The sequence below is a fragment of the Hippopotamus amphibius genome, chromosome 16 (assembly GCF_030028045.1).
Source record: "Hippopotamus amphibius kiboko isolate mHipAmp2 chromosome 16, mHipAmp2.hap2, whole genome shotgun sequence".
Lineage (NCBI taxonomy): Eukaryota > Metazoa > Chordata > Mammalia > Artiodactyla > Hippopotamidae > Hippopotamus > Hippopotamus amphibius.
Genome location: NC_080201.1, coordinates 53,857,776 through 53,873,575, shown reverse-complemented (window position 1 = coordinate 53,873,575; position 15,800 = coordinate 53,857,776). Strand labels below are relative to the sequence as shown.

General features: G+C 52.4%; 1 protein-coding gene across 1 annotated transcript; it reads right to left on the bottom strand.

Moving 5' to 3' along the window:
- Positions 1-10,446: 10,446 nt before the first annotated feature.
- On the bottom strand, positions 10,447-14,701 carry PINLYP (phospholipase A2 inhibitor and LY6/PLAUR domain containing). The gene is made up of 5 exons (XM_057710879.1): positions 14,632-14,701; positions 13,041-13,157; positions 11,246-11,398; positions 10,866-11,009; positions 10,447-10,673 (listed from the first exon to the last, which is right to left on the bottom strand). The coding sequence occupies exons 1-5, from the start codon at positions 14,699-14,701 to the stop codon at positions 10,528-10,530; spliced, it is 630 nt and encodes a 209-aa protein (XP_057566862.1). The 3' UTR covers positions 10,447-10,527.
- Between the last annotated feature and the right edge of the window lie 1,099 nt (positions 14,702-15,800).

Sequence of the window (15,800 nt, the reverse complement as noted above, 5' to 3'; positions counted from 1 at the left end):
AGGACTCGGTGAGGGACTGTTGTGGGGTGGGGGGGGTGGGGGGGTGGGTTGCGAGACGTAACGGAAGTCGCGAGGGGCACTGCGAGAACTTTTGGAGTCTGAAAGGTGTTGAGCAATAATCAGTATCCCGGCTGCAAAGAAACTAGAGCTTTATTTAGAGCCTTAGGACCTGCAATTCGATACACAGATGCCAGTCAAACTGAGTGCTGGGGGAGAGAGTCAGGGCTTATGAGGACAGAGGTCACCAGGTGTTTAAAGTTGCCTAGAGGGATTGTAATTGACTGTGATACACGTAAAATATTTGGCTTTCAAGAAGAGGCTGTCGTGAGTTACTTTCCGGAAAGGCTCCGATACGTATCTCGAGTTTCTGGGGGATGTTGTGGATGCCTGTGTTAATGCAAAGATCAGATTCCATCCGGGCTGAGACCTGCATGGTGACCATTGCTCAGTGGCCTCCCAGCTCCACTGTAGAGGGCCCTGTGAGCAATACCTACTTCCTTTTGTTTTCCTTTCATAAAGGGGACTTTGTGGAATTCTAAGGAGGGTGATGGGAGAATTACTCAGAGGCCATAAGGGAATTCTGGAGGCATGTGTTAGAGGACCTTCCGCAGAGAACAGGAGGGATGATAGGAGAGCTTCCTTGGAGGGACTGGAGGTGAATTTCCAGGGGAAAATGCTGTAGGGGACTCAAGGCAGAGTGTGTGGGGGGATGAATCGGAAAACTGACATCTGGGGGATCTTAGAGGGCTGGGGGAACTCAAAGGAATAATGTGAGAGCTGGGGACGTAGCTCTCATCTCTGGCCTCTAACTTTGCTTTTCCTACTCTTTTCTCCAGACTTACTGTGCAGAAAACCTTCTCAAGGCAGACACGTACCGAAAATGGCAGGCAGGCAAGGCGGGCGAGAAGACCATCTCTGTGGTGCTCCAGGTGCTTCTACCCCTCCCCCCCCATCTCCTTCAGAGGAGTCTGGAGACCCAGGGTGCAGCCTGTGCTCTGCAGTTAAGTGGCAGTGAGTTGAGGCTCTTTCCCTTTGGGCGTCAGCTTCCTCAGCTGGAAATGAGCAGTGTGCCCCTGTGGCCCTTAGCCGAGGCGAAAGGTGATCCCGGGACTGGGCCGGGGAAGGATGGGAATGTGGCCCACATTGGTTGCTGCTACTTTGAGGACCTCAGTTTCCTCAGCTGGAACAGAGTGCATCATTGCCACGTATCCTGTCTTCTAAAGTCACTGGGCTCTGGGCTGGGAGATGTCTCAGGTCATCTAAGCCAATCCAGCTCATTTTATTTAGTTTTCCTTTTTAAACTCTTTGTGTATTTGGCTGGGCCCGGTCTGAGTTGTGGCATGTGGGCTCTTAGTTGCCGCATACGGGCTCTAGTTTCCTGACCAGGGATCGAAGCCCGGCCCCCTGCATTGGGAGCGTGGAATCTTAACCACTGGAGCACCAGGGAAGTCCCCAGTTCACCTCATTTGCAAGGTGGAGAACCTGGGGCAAAGGGAAGCGCAAAGTAATGTGGCCAGTCTAGGTTTCTGCGTGTGGAGTGCTGAGTGCTTTGGTACATGCTCTGTGGAGTTGGAGGGCGGCCAAGGGGAGAGGGTATTTTCACCCAAGATGGTTACAGAATTCCAAACAGACCGTTCCTGTCAGGCAGTAGAAACTGGTGGGAGAAGCGAGCTCAGTGTGCTGCCAAGCACGTGCTGTTTGCCAGGTGCCCGCCTGGGTGTTTGACCTGCATGACCTGGCTGTTCATGGAGTCAGAGGATGTAGGGACTGTTATCAGCACTAACCAATGGCCCTGCTGAGACTTGAACCCGTTGTGGGTGTTCGTAGCCACTTTGCCATGCTGCTTTGTGTTCCTGTGTTGGCTTTCTGCTTTTAGCCACATTCCTCGCTTCTGAGTGTAGAGGTGTTTGGGGACAAGATTCCCTGATTGTGTTAAACATATTATTGTCTCTCTCTTGCCCAGTGAACTGTCAGTGAAAAAGTTTGGGTTCACAGAAGCTTTTGAGAAGTAGAGAGAAGGTGAGAATTGTCTTCCCAGGAAAAATACACAGACCCACAAGATTTTCGGAGTGAATTGAGGAGTTTAAATATCTCCTAGGTCCCTAACATAGTAAGAATAATGAGTGCTGACATTTATTCAACCTTACAGTGCCCAGGAATTCCCTGGTGGTCCAGTGTTTGGCACACTGTGTTCCAAGGGCCCTGGTTCCATCCCTGATAGGGCAACTAACAAGCCGCTAGCCGCACAGTGTGGCAGGAAAAAAAAAACGATTCCCATTGCTAGTCACCATTCTAAACACCTCACATGAGTTAAGTCATTGAATCCTCAAGGAAACCCCATGACCTCCGGTCTCTTATTACCCCCTTTTGAAGTGAAGAATTCGGCCTAGAGAGGTTTTGCAACTTGCCTAGAGCCCATGTTTTAAACTGAAAAAGATACAGGTTGCTGACCTGTTGGTTTTAGCACCTGGGTTCTAATCTCCATCTGTCCCTCATCAGTCTGTGAGCTCAGGCAAGTACTTTCATTTTTCTGAACCTGTTTTCTCATCTACCCCTTGGGAATCATGTGATCTGATCGCAGGGTTTTTGTGACAATCCCGTGACATGATGTTTACCAAAGTGCCTGTCAGCAGGCAGGTGTTTGTGGAAAGGGAGGGATTCATGTGTCTGTCTATGAGTGGGCGATGGTTCTGCTGGGCTCCTTTATGATCAGGAACAGCCTGTTTGGTCTGCACCCCCCTTGCTGTGGGAGCAAGAAGAGGCAGGATACGGGGAGGGAGGGATTCAGAGGAGTCAGTCGAGGCGCAGGACTGTTTGGCCTGGCAGAGCCAGGGGGATATTGCAAGTGCCAGCAAAATGGAAGCCCCGAGAAGGGGCAGCTTGAGAAGGTGATACATTGGTTGGAATGTCCAGGTTTGCTGTGACTTTGGGACATCCAAGGGGTTGCATCCAGCGGAGAGAAATGGGTCGGACTGGAGCCAGAGCCAGCTCTGTAGGAGTTGTCAGCACAGGGACCGGCCCTGGAGACTTGGGAGTGGATGGGTTCCTTTGTTCATTCATAGAAGCACCTTCTGTAGGCCCCGCACTGTTTAGGTCCTGGGGCATCGTGCAGTGCACAGCACAACAGACACATAGGTCAGCTGGTGGAGCTTTCATGTCAGGGAGGAAAGACTGAGAAATCCATATGTGAAATGTGCGTCAGGTGATGCGTGCTGGGGAGGAGATTACACAGTGTAGAGGACGGAGGAATACCTCTAGTGGCAGAGGAGGCACTGGGAAGAGGTTTTTAGCTCCATAGCGTGGAGTGAGGGAAGGCCTCCCTGAGAAGCTGACATTCAAGCAGAGTGAGCTCTACAAATATCTGGGCAAGAAACAGACTCCAAGACAGGCTTGGAGCCTGGTGGGCTGGTGCCGTGCTGGTGCTGTTACCAAGTCCAAGCTTGCTGTGCTTGCTGCACAACAGGCCAGTAAATTGGAGATGAGGTGTTGAGGGAAGGAAAATGACTTTATTCGGAAAGCCGGCTGACCAAGAAATTAGCCACTAAAGTCTCAAAAGTAACTGTCTTATCTGGGTTTGATGCCAGTATCATTTATAGAACAGAGAGGGGGCAGAGATGAGGAAGTAAAGGAAAAGGCCATAAGATTTGCAGATGTGGCCTGGAATGGCCAGGCTCGGGAAGGGGACGTGTTAATTTCTTCTTTCTTGCAACCTTCCGCAGGTGGACAGGGTGAGGATGTTTCCCTGAACCAAGGTGTTTGGGTTTAATATTCAGGCAGAGGGGCAGGGTTCTCCTAGGCAGGTTATTATATATAGACAGTATCCTTTTAGTGACCCAAAGCAACGGGAAGCAAAGCTTAAAGTAAAAGAAACAGATCCAACATGTAGTCAGATATATCTCTTCCGTGTTCCAGTGCCTGCCTGATGCCTAGCGAGATGGAGGGACAACAGGCCCTGTGTGTAGGTGGAGCGGAGTTGATGGGGAGAGAGAAAAGGGGTGCTGGGGTGGGAGTAGAGAGCCCCCAACCCACGTGAGGCCTGAAAACCATGGTAAGGATTTAAGCATTTCCTCTGCATGAGATGGGCGGCATGGAAGGCCTCTGAGCAGAGGAGGAACAGAAGCTGACTTCGGTTTTCACAGCATCTTCTGTGAGGTGTGCAGGTTCAGAAGAAACTGCAGGGGGAACGTGCAGGAGCAGGCAGCAGTGTAGCAGCAGTTGTTCATTTATGTCGCGCTGGAGACCCTTTAGAACATCTCCTGACACTTGTCAGTTGCCAGTAGCCGGGCTGAGTCCAAACTCCCCGAATGCTAATTTTGGTTCTTTTGAAGCAAATAAGGGGACCCTTCAGGACACCAAGACACGTAGACTGCTCTGTGGGTTTTCCTGCTACTCAGTATTTTGTCCCTCAAATAATATGTCGCCGCATCTGTGTGTCGCCGTGTGGGGCTCAGCCCTCTGCTCCTCACAGCCCCACGTTCCTTTTTTGTTTTTGGTGCCGAAAGAGGCTCCGTGGCCAACCCATCACCTGCTCCCAGGAGGACAGTTCCAGCCTCTTTGCTCAGGGCCCCTGGGCCGGATGGGGCGGGCTGGGCTGCAGCCCAGGTGTACCTCCCGTCGCCCCCGAGGTGCCTTCTTTAAAAGGAATGTTCAGTAGCAAGGTGGACACATTCCGTTTCTGCTTTTTGGCGGTTTGCTCATCACTCGATTTGCCGTCGTGGTGTCTTTCAATTTTTTACCTACTTTGACATGACATGTGTGTTGTGTACAGCAAAGCACACAGTGCAGGGCAGCCCGCGTACTCTGTACCCAGATGGAGGAACAGCAGCCGCGTCCCTCCCCACACCCCGTGTCCCCTGTGCTCCTTCCTGTCACTGCCCCCCACAGGGGTATCGGTGGCCCTGATTTTTAGCAGCTTCATTTAGCTCTGCCTGCTTTTGAATTGTATGGAAATGGAATCACACAGTGTGTAGCACCTTCTCCTCTGGCTGCCCTGTTCTTTCCCCGCATTGTTTTTTAGATTCACGTGGTTAGTTTCACCCTCCTTGCTGGGTGTGGCTATAGAGGGCTCCTTCTCATTTCTGCACAGTGTTCCATTGTTGGAGACCACCCGTGTGGTTTCATTAAGTTTAGTTTTCAAATGGGTGTGGTATGCATATGGTGCGTAACTCAGAAGGCACACAGGGAGGGTGTACCCTGAGGAGGACATCCTCGTGGCCACCTGCTTGCACCGCCCACTTTTGGATCCTCTTGTCAGCCTTGGACTAGTCATGGCACTTGGAAGTTGATTTGTCCGCCATTTTGGACCCATTTGGGTGTGATCAGTGTATGTTGTGTTCTCGGGCTATGTCATTCTTTCTGGGTGCCCTGCCCCCTTCCCTCCTGTTTCATCCCCCCCTCAGAGATTTTACTGCCATATTCATATGAGAAGCAGAAGGGTGTTGGTCCATCTTCTGTAGCTGCTTCCAGGCTGAGCAGGGGCATTGACCCTGCCTGTCAGACAGTAAAAATCTCTGGATGCCGGATCTAGGGCCCAAGGGGCAGGACAGCTCCTTGTTTTAAGTCAGTATGGGCTGGAATCCTCGAATAGCCATCATCTTGGTGTGGAGCTGTTGTAAGTGCTCCATAGCTTTTCTGTGAACCTCCTTGATGATGAAGGACTTTTTGTAACAGGTGGCCAGAGTACAAAATTTCTATAAATGACCGAAGACTTAACAGGCATGGCTAGGGCTTCCTAGGTGGCGCAGTGGTTGAGAATCCACCTGCCAATGCAGGGGACACGGGTTCGATCCCTGCTCCAGGAAGATCCCACATGCCGCGGAGTAACTAAGCCCATGCACCACAACTACTGAACCTGCGCTTTAGAGCCCGTGAGCCACAACTACTGAGCCCATGTGCTGCAACTACTGAAGCCCACGGGCCTAGAGCCCATGCTTCGCAACAAGAGAAGCCACGGCAATGAGGAGCCCGCGCACCACAACGAAGAGTAGCCCCCGCTCACCGCAACTAAAAAGAAAGCCCGCGCACAGCAAAAAAAAGACCCAACACAGCCAATAAAATAAATAAATAAATAAATTCAATTAAAAAAAAAAAGAAGGTTTAAAAAAATAAATAAAAGCCATGGCTAAACATCAGATTACAGTGTAATTGATAAAGAAACTTGGTTACAAGAATCAGAATCACAAATGATCACATTTAACATAAATATTTCTACTTAAATACTTCTCTCTAAGTTACCTCTGGGGCCCTAGTCACAGGTCACTGCTATTCGCGCTGCCCTTAGATCTTGTACACATCGCTATTCCCCAGTGGGGTTTAAGAATGGGTCCTGTCGGCATATTCAATGCAGACTGACAGGGTACATGTAAACAATGCAAAAGGTATTTCTCTACTGAGGGAGAGATTCCTCTCGGTGCCTCTGAGTTTAGGGGGTACTGCTCTTTGCAGGGATATTCCTGCCCAGGTCTTCACTTAATAGCCACGGGCGGCATGTCTTTGGCCAATCCTGGACCCTCGATATTCCACACTGCAGGGTCTCTAAGGCTTCTCTCTCAGCTTCACATTCAATCTGTTCCTTTCTGCTTTCTGTTAGAACCATAGGGGAGTTCCGTTGCCCCTAGTGGTATCTTCCCCTGAGCTAATAGCCTTGGCTGGAGGAGGGGCTCCTGCATGTGAGGTGGTCCTTGTCTCAGCCAGATCTGCTGCTGGTATGGTGACCCGCCCCCCCCCGGCCCCCCCCGCCCCGACCCTGGTAAGTGGCTCCTCCCAGTGGTCCTGGTGGAGCAGCGGCCCCTCCTTGTGGAGGCTTTGACCTTCGAATGGCCCAGTAGGGTAGATGGGTTAAAATGTCTTCTGTGTCTATATTAGAATTTTCCCTCCGAGCTACACACGCCTTAAATTCCTTTTGGGTCTCATTGTCTAAATACAGGGCCATGAAAATGTGAACATATGGAAGCTCACTTCATTTAAATTTCCTGCTACAATATAACTCTAACTGCAGTATAGTATCAGAGCTCCGGGACCTGTCTAGTGGCCACTTTTCTTGGCTTCCTAACTCACAATGTGGCCAAAGCTGATGACTTAGCCTAATGAGTGTTTTTCTCTTTACTCCCCGTTGTCTGGATCGTTCCCAGCCCTGGAGGATGTGGCCCAGAGGGGTGCTGGTTGGGACGGATGCCCCCTGACCCATTGCAGACCCACACCTGAGATGATTCCTCCAACCTCCGTGCTAGCCACAGTGCCCCTCGTAAGTCACAGTCCAGCGTGCAGTGTGGTCCAGGTTTGCACGTACCGATTGTAGATGCTGTCCCTTGCCAGGCCGTCTCCCAAGCTGATGTTAGTGCCCAAAACGTCATGGCAGAGAAACCGCACAGAAGACGTGCCCAGCGGGGTTGACGATGAGCGGGAGGTGGTCCAGCTATAAGCTGGGAATGAAGGGCAGGACCTCTGAGAGTCAGAGGGAGGGGAGTGAAAGCAATGAAAGGTGCACCTTGGATAAGAAAGAAAGAAAGAGAGCCGGAATGAGCAAGGGTGCAGGAATGTCAGAGAAAACGCTTAGTCAAGTAACAGTTTTGTCCTGGCCCTGCTCCTGGATGTGTATAAGCATACAGGGTTGACCCGCTGTTCAGAAATGAGCAGACATCGGCAGAGCGTCCTCCCCAGTATACCTGGCTCACAGCGTCCCACGAGCCTTTTAGGACCAAGACCTAACTCAATATTTTCTTACCTTATCACTGTCCACTTCGTGGTCTCCAGCTGAAACCGTGCACCTCACAATGGGACTTGAGCCCACGTGCCGGGACTCCAACCCAGCCAATACCCAGATTGGGAGTTGAACCCATGAGACCGGGACACAAACCTGGCCAAAACCCAAGATCTTCCAACGGACATCACACACGTGGTGTCAGGACTTAATGCAGCTCAGGTTCTTGATGTCTCACCACAGAAAGAATTCAGTGAGAGACAAAGTGATAGGTAAGAAGTGTATTTAGAGATTTATTTTAGAGAGAAACACATTCCACAGACAGAGTGTGGGCCATCTCAGAAGGTGGGAAAGGCCTAGGGGTGGTTGCCTTTTAAATCATGACTTTGAAAGGGATTGAATTTTAGGCTTTGTGCAGGCAGTACGTTGCTCCTGAGGCATCTGTCTCTGGCAGCATCCAAGCAAAAATGACTGAGACTCCCTTGTGGACGGATTGCTGGCTGCCATCAGGGTGTGTTCCTCTGCACCTGCAGGCTGGAAGGCCCTCGAAGGCAGACACTCAAGGAAATGGATGGTGAATGTTGGCATTGCCATCGCCAGAGGCAGAGGAGGTGCACACGCCTCTCGCCTTAGCTGAGTTTCCTACTTGTCTGGATAATGACGGAGAGACTTGTGTCCATTGAGGTGGGGGACGATGGAGGCGGGTGAATCAAGGGTGGGTTGGGTCGCGGTGCTGTTTGGAGGAGTGAATAAAAAAGTAGAACTTCCATTGTGTGTGTGTGTTCCTTGGGGGTTCACAGAGGGAAAGAAGGTGCTTTGGACGTTGACTGGAGCTGGAAGCATAGGCTCCAGGTCTGAGGGAGGAGGGGTCGAAGGGTAAGGACTCCTGGGTCCCCGGAGAGGATAGACCGTGGGGGTCTGTGCAGGATAGAATGCCTTGGGCTGGATTGCAAAGACTTCATCTGAGTTTTGCCCCGTCAGCCCTGACACCCCAACCCTCTGAAAGAGAACTGACTAGCTGACCAGCAGCTGAACCCTGCAGAGACCAACAGAACCATCACCCAGCTGAACTCAGACCAAATTGCCAACCCATAGAATGCGTTAAATACAAGGCAATTATTTTAAGCAACTGAGGCTTGGAAGGGCTTGGTATGTGGCAAAGGGTAACTGATACAGGCTTGTCCCTCTCTCTGTGATGTGGTCTCTTTCTCTCCCTCAATGAGACTCAATGATTGAAATCTTCAGCTAGGACACTTTTTAGCTGCATGACTGCCAATGTGACATTCTGTCTCTGTGCCTCAGATTCTCTGAAAACAGGGATGAGAATAATAGCACCTATCCCATGGAGTAATCGTGAAGCCAAAATGAAAAACAGCCCCTAAGACAACATGGTGGCCATTCGTGCAGGTTATGAAATGTGTCTGGCCGGGTGGGGTGGGGGTGGGGCAATTGGGGACCCGAAGGCACTACCTCCTCCCCTCCCCATGGGGTTTCATAGGGCCACGTGACCAGCTCCAGCTGGTGAGTTGTGTGAAGTCCCTTCTGGGTGGCAGCATTTATCACCCATGTGAAACAGCCCTGGGCTCTCTGCTGTGCACAGAGATCAGCACTGTTCAACTTGGTGACTGCTCCACGATTCTGATGAGCAGAACGCCCTGTGGACGGTGCTAGACATGGAAGGTCAAGGATAAATCAGCCTTTCCTCAGTGGGTACTTCTGTAGCAACTACCACTCCTGTCCCTCCCGATGCAGGGGGTGTAGACGTGCCTGGTCCACTGATGTTGGCTTTGACCATATCATCTACCTTACTCTGCAGGACATGAGCGCCCGCGACCTCGGCAGGGGCCCTTGGTGCACCTGGTTTCTGTGCCCCTGTGATGAGCCATGAGAAGGACATTAGCCAGGGAGCCACGGATCCCAGAAGAGTGTGGAAGCCCATGGAGGACAGGAACCCCCCTCCCACACTGGAGCCAAACCCACCAAAGCACAGCCAGAAGCAGAGCCGCCCCGGCCACCTGCAGACCCTTGGAAAGGAGGATGATCATTGTTCCAAGTCTCAGTTTGGGGATGGTTTGTTATACGAGCATTCCTACAGCATGAATTGGCTACGACAACTCCGTTGCTTTTAACCACGGAGATTAGGGACTTGATGGTTACTGTAGCGTAATCGAGTCTTTCCTGATTGATGCCAGGGTCGAGCACCTTGCCAACTCATGGCCACTCAGGACGTGGCAGCTATTAGGATGATAACTATTTGGCCAGACACATTGTCCCAGAACCAAGGCTGTCTTTAAGGTGCTAGGCACTGCCCTAAGTGCTTTTTTAGTGTTTTTTCCCTTGACGCTTCAGACAGTCCTCTGCAGTTACAACTGTTAACATCCACATTTTACAAACATGGAAACTGAGGCGAAAAGAGGGAGAGATGAACCAGGAGAGGTGAGCATGGACTTTGGAGTCTGCCCCTCCCTAGCTCTTTGACCCAAGGCAAGTGACACCACAATCTGTGCCTCAGTTATTTTCTTCTGTAAAATGGGGAGAATACTTTGGATTTCACTGACTTGTGATTATGAAATCAGGTACCGCATGGAAAACACTTAGCAGGGGGACCCGACGGGCGTAATCCCTTAACAACAGGTAGAGTCTTCCCTCTCTCGCATCCAAAGAGGGGGTTCCCAAGGGTTGAGAGCCCTCCTTTTGAGTCCCCCTCCCCGAAATGCATCACATCACAAGGACTCAGGCTTGCTCTGTTCACTTGTTTAATATATTGGCAGATGGGAAGCTGTAGCTGAGAAGAAATGGAGACCAAACGGCACTTAAGCCTCAGTTCTTTACTTAGCCTTGCCAGAAGGCTGGGAGTCTGGAGGACAGTTAGCCCGGGTGATGGTGTAGATACGAGAGGCTGAGGGCACCAGGGTCCCAGGCTTGGTGTGGCAGGCATTCTCTGTAGCACAGCCCTGAGTAGCAAATATGATACCTGTGGGGGGAGAGGGATGGCAGGGTCCAGTCAGCACCTCAAGCCCTCCCTCCTCATGAGCCAGGGGTCATCCCCCTGCCACCTCCTCACGCAGTTCTCTGGAGCCACTCTCTCCCCTAGAAGCTGGAAGTATGAGCCTCCAGTTCTGGGAGCCTCCCTGTCCCCTCCTCCAGAAATCCAGGTGCCGCTCACCCGTCTGCACTTTGCCAGTGAATGCAGCACAGCGGCTCTCCTTGCCAACACAGGGCACTTGCTGAGTCGAAGAGCATGTTTCCTTGAAGTGGGCGATGCAGGTAGGGCACTGGAGGCCATTCTCCGTCCGATTGTTCTGGGGAGCTGGGGAGGAGGGTGGAGTGTAAGGTATAAGGGAGCATAACCCCTTCCCAACCTCACAACCACCCAGAGGACAGCAGCAGCTAATGGACACTGCGTTTCAGAAGTGAGGAACCTGGGGCTCAGAGCAAGGAAGATGCTTGAGCAGTGTTACCACCCGGGTCAGTGGCGGGTGCTCACAGCAGGCTCTGGGCCCAGGCAGGAAGGGACTCTGGACGTGGGGCTGAGCGGGCACTCACCGGGCACGGGATCGCGGTTGCAGGTGTCGCCCTGGCAGCAGCGTGTGTTGGATACCATGTATTTCTCAGGGCCCATGGTGATGGAGAAGAACCCCGAGCTGCAGGCGCTGGATTTGATGCATGCCTTGTAGGTGTTCACCGACCGGTGTCCCTCTGCAGGATGGCACGATGCGGGGAGGGCTCAGGGCCCCTGGCCTGGACCCCAGCTCCTGGGTCTCTCCCAACGTTACAGCTGTCGCAGCCCGCTGCTGTCTAGGGAGGACTCTTCCAGCCCCTCAAATTCAGATACCTTTATCTGCCTGGAGCATGGTGTGGACGGTTTATTAGTTCCACCCAGCCCACCCCTCTTTGGTGGTCCCTTGCAGTTCCCCTTGGCAAACCCTGCTGCCTGCCTGAGCGGTCCTTTCCGCCCCACGCCATCCCACTGCCGTCCTCTAGGTGTCACACCTGCAGAGGTCTTTTTCAGGCCGCCTATGGCTACCTCCTGCTTGTGTGAAATGGTCTCTTCCAGCCTTTCGCCCTCCCCAACCCTTGGAATCCGTTCTACCAAAGAGTGGGATCCCCTCCCCCACTTCCTCCTAATACTCATATCCTTCTCTGTCTAACATGGTCTCATTCACTTTTACCCAGCTTCTCTCCCAATCCCTGCCAGCGATGGTCTCTTGCTGCCCTACTTGGCTGCTCTCAGGTGTTGCCTGAAGTGGTCTTGTCCAGTCTCCAAGTCCTTCCTCCTCCCCACCGTATGGAGGTCTCTTCCAGCCCTAGGGTTTCCCCTCTTCACTCCACAGAAGGGTGTGTGTTCCCCGCTTCCTCCCACTGCTGCGGGGTCCCATCTCCCTCCTGTGTAAGCCCGGGTGGTCTCTTCAAGGCTTTCACGACCCTCCCCCACCCGCCGACCCTTGCTAGGTGAGTGGGGCAGCGTGCAATCTTCTATCCCACGTCCTTACACACCCCTCCAGTCGGGGTGGTTCCTTCCTGCACTCAACCTGGGCCTCACCTCCTGTCGCATCCTTCATTCTTCAATCCCGCACTGTGCCGCACCATCTTCCTTTAACTGAGAGTGTCTGGGTTTATTTCAGAGTTGAATGAACACCGTTACCCACCCCCCAGCTCCGCAAAGTGTTTCCTTCCCTTGCCCCCCTTCTCCCCCATCCTCCCTCAGGTCTGCGACTGTCCCTTCCATTTTAAGTCTTGTTGCTCCTTCCTCATGTACTCATGTGTCTCCCCAGTGGCCCATCTCCGCTTCTCTGTTATGATTTGCTCCATATCTTCCCTCTCCTGTCTCTGTCGTTTTATACCTCTCCCTCTACCCTAATATCTCTCTACCTCCTGTCAGAAATGGTCTCTTCCAGCCCACATCCCTGAGGGATCCCTCCCTCCCCAAACGGTCAACCTGATCCCATTCCTTGCAGCCCACTCCATTCTCTTCCTTCTCCTCTACACCCGCCTCCCCCAGCCCCTTGCATATTAGATTTCCCCCTCTGGCTATTTCTCTCTGGTCCCCCACCCCCACCCCAACCCTGTGTGTTCCTTTCCCAATCCCCTCCTGCCTAAGAAAGTCTCTATATCTGCCCCTCCCTGCCCCCCATTGCCTCTTTGGAATCTCATTTTCAGAAATCCAGGAGAACAGTTGTTTCTGTCGTTCCATCGGATTCTCCTCCCTCTATCCACTTTGAGATTTCCCTTTTTCCTGCCCCCTCACTATTGGAAGGCTCCTCCCAGCCCATGGTGGTATCTGGTACCCTGAAGGCACACCACACTCCCCAGGGTCTGACACCACGCCTGGTCCTCTTACTTTTGCTGGTCTCAGCCACGGTGACCACGCAGGAGTCCTGGTCATGGTTGCAAGTCTGCACATTTCCACTGCATGTGGGTCCAGAGCCCGTACACACCTCACAGCTTAGTGGGTATCCTGCAGTGCAGAGAGCAGGGCTCTAGTCTGGGGAACAAGACTTAGGAGTCCAGAGGGGGAATGGCGTGGTGGGGGCGGGGGGGGGTCAGAGGACGGAGGGACCGGTGTGTCCCTGATTGTTCTTGGGCGGGGTATTGACCGCGGTCCAGGGAACTGTCCAAAGCTCCTCCAGTAGGGATACTGTGCCTTCAGGGTTGGGAAGCCACTCCACCAGGGAGCAACTTTACCTAATTGTAAGGCTAGGGACTTTGGACACTAGGGTCCTCTGAGAAAGCTTGGGGACAGGGAGGGGGCCTGGTGAAGGTTTCCATGGACTTCTGTGAAGCTTCAGGTCCAGCTGGTTCTCGGAACTGGAACCCTCTTCCTTGTAGGTCCCAGGCGTAGGTCTCACAGACAGCAGGAGCCCCGGCAGGGGTACCTGAGGCTGGGATCAGCATCCCAGGTCAAGAAGGGAGAGTGAGGACCAGGAGGGCAAGGTCATGGACTCCTCAGTCCTGAGACCAGAGGCAACTGGGGGCCCAGTCTCTGGGCAACTGGGTCCTGGAGAAGTTGGGCCTTGCCTGAACTCCTGCATCTAAGGTAGGAAGAGGACTTCCTAGGTGGCGCAGTAGGTAAGAATTCCCCTGCCAATGAGGTGGACAGGGGTTTGATCCCTGCCCCAGGAAGATACCACATGCCGTGGAACAAATAAGCCTGTGCTCCACAACTATTGAGCCTGCTCTCTAGAGCCCGTGAGCCACAACTGTTGAGACTGTGTGCTGCAACTGCTGAAGCCCATGCACCTAGAGCTCGTGTTCTGCAACAAGAAAGGCCACCGCAATGAGAAGCCCACGCACCACAACAAAGAGTAGCCCTCACTCGCTGCAACTAGAGAAAGCCCGTGTGCAATAATGAAGACTCAACACAGACAATTAAATAAACAAACAAACAAACAAACAAAGCAAGCAGGAGGACGCTGGGGATCCGAACACCCTAGAGTCCTAGGAGAAAGGAAATCACCCCTGCCCCTCAGATTTTTTCTTTTTTTGTTTTTTAAAGATTTCCCTTTCTAAGCATACACTCAACTGATTTTCTAGAATTCAGTTTTTGTTTTGTTTTGTTTTGACCACGCTGTTTGGCATGCAGGATCTTAGTTCCCCAACCAGGGATCGAAACTGTACCCCCAGCAGTGGAAGCACAGAATCTTGAACTCGGGCCCCAAGGAAGTCCCCAGATGTCTTCTTTTGATCCCCTGCCTTGGAGACAAGGCATACAAAGCCCATTAAACCCCCTCCTTTATCCAGGATTCACACACACACACACACAAGATTTTGAGTTATTTATTCTTCCCTTGCGGCCCCAGGCCTTCTCTCCTTTACCCTCTGCCTTCCCCATGAATCTGAATTCCCAGGACACCTCCTCTTTCCCCCTCCCTGCTGGAGGACCTTGCTGAATGCTCTGAGGGTCCCAGGAGCCCAGACCCCTCGTTCCTTACCTAGACCCAGGAGGGTGCAGAGCAGCGCGGAGGCCAGCAGGAAGGTCTGGGGGTTCATGCAAGTCCTCATGATGGATGAGGGAGTGACCCTGCAGTCCCAGGTCCCCAGCTCTTCTTATGGGAAGCTGAGGAGGGGCGGGTCTGGCCCCATCTTACCCTTAGGGTGAGAAAGAAGTGATGTAAGATCTGGGGGCAGGTGTCTGCAGCGGTGGGTTGGGGAGGCAGAACCAGAATCTGAAAGGGACATGGGCATCTTGTACCCAGCCCTCTCTTCCTTGAAGACCCCAGGAGTCTGGGCTTCCAGCCCTCTCTTTCATCAGGAGCCAGAAGGTGACTTCCTTATTTTCTCATATTCCCACCACTTCCTACCCTGCCCCCCCCACCCCCTCCCACCCCGTCCCATTATATTTTCTGGCCTGAAGCCCAAGATCAGAATCAGGTCATTAGATTCCCTGTAGGGTAGAGCACCTGCTGGGACTGAGATACTCTTCGCACTTTTCCTAAAGGGTGCCCAGCATGGGTGGGCCCCTACCTGGGAGTGCCCAGCGTGGCCAGGCTTGTTCTGTGGGGGCATGCTTGGCTCCTACTCCCTTTTCTGTGTGTGGGCTGTCTCCAGCTCCAGCCGCACCCCAAGAGGCACTTCTGGGTTCTCAGGGACTGAAGAGAGGGGTGCTTGTAATAGGGCAGCGATGGGCATGGCACGAGACAGGTGCCCACAGGTCACATTGGAAACCCGAGGCACGGTTGGAAGCACTGAAGGCTGGGTATGTGTGTCTGGTTTCAGCACATGCACTGTGGGTTTTGTTGGTTTTTTTAAGATTTTTTTTTTGTTTTTGCTGTGGTTCACTTTTTTAAAAGTCTTTATTGACTTTGTTACAACATTCGTTTTGTTTTTTTTGTTTTGATATTTTGGCCCTGAAGCATGTGGGATTTTAGCTCCATGACCAGGGATGAAACCCGCACCCCCTGCTCTGGAAGGCAAAGTCCTAAACCAGTGGGTGTCCAGGGAAGTCCCCATTGTGTTTTATTCACTTCTTTATCCACTCTCTCTGCCTTAGGCATAACCATGAGAGATCAGTGTGTCTGTGCGTGCGTGTGATCAGAGTGTGTGTGTGTGTGTGTGTGTGTGTGTGTGTGTGTGTGTGTGTGTGTGTGTGTGTGTGTGTGTG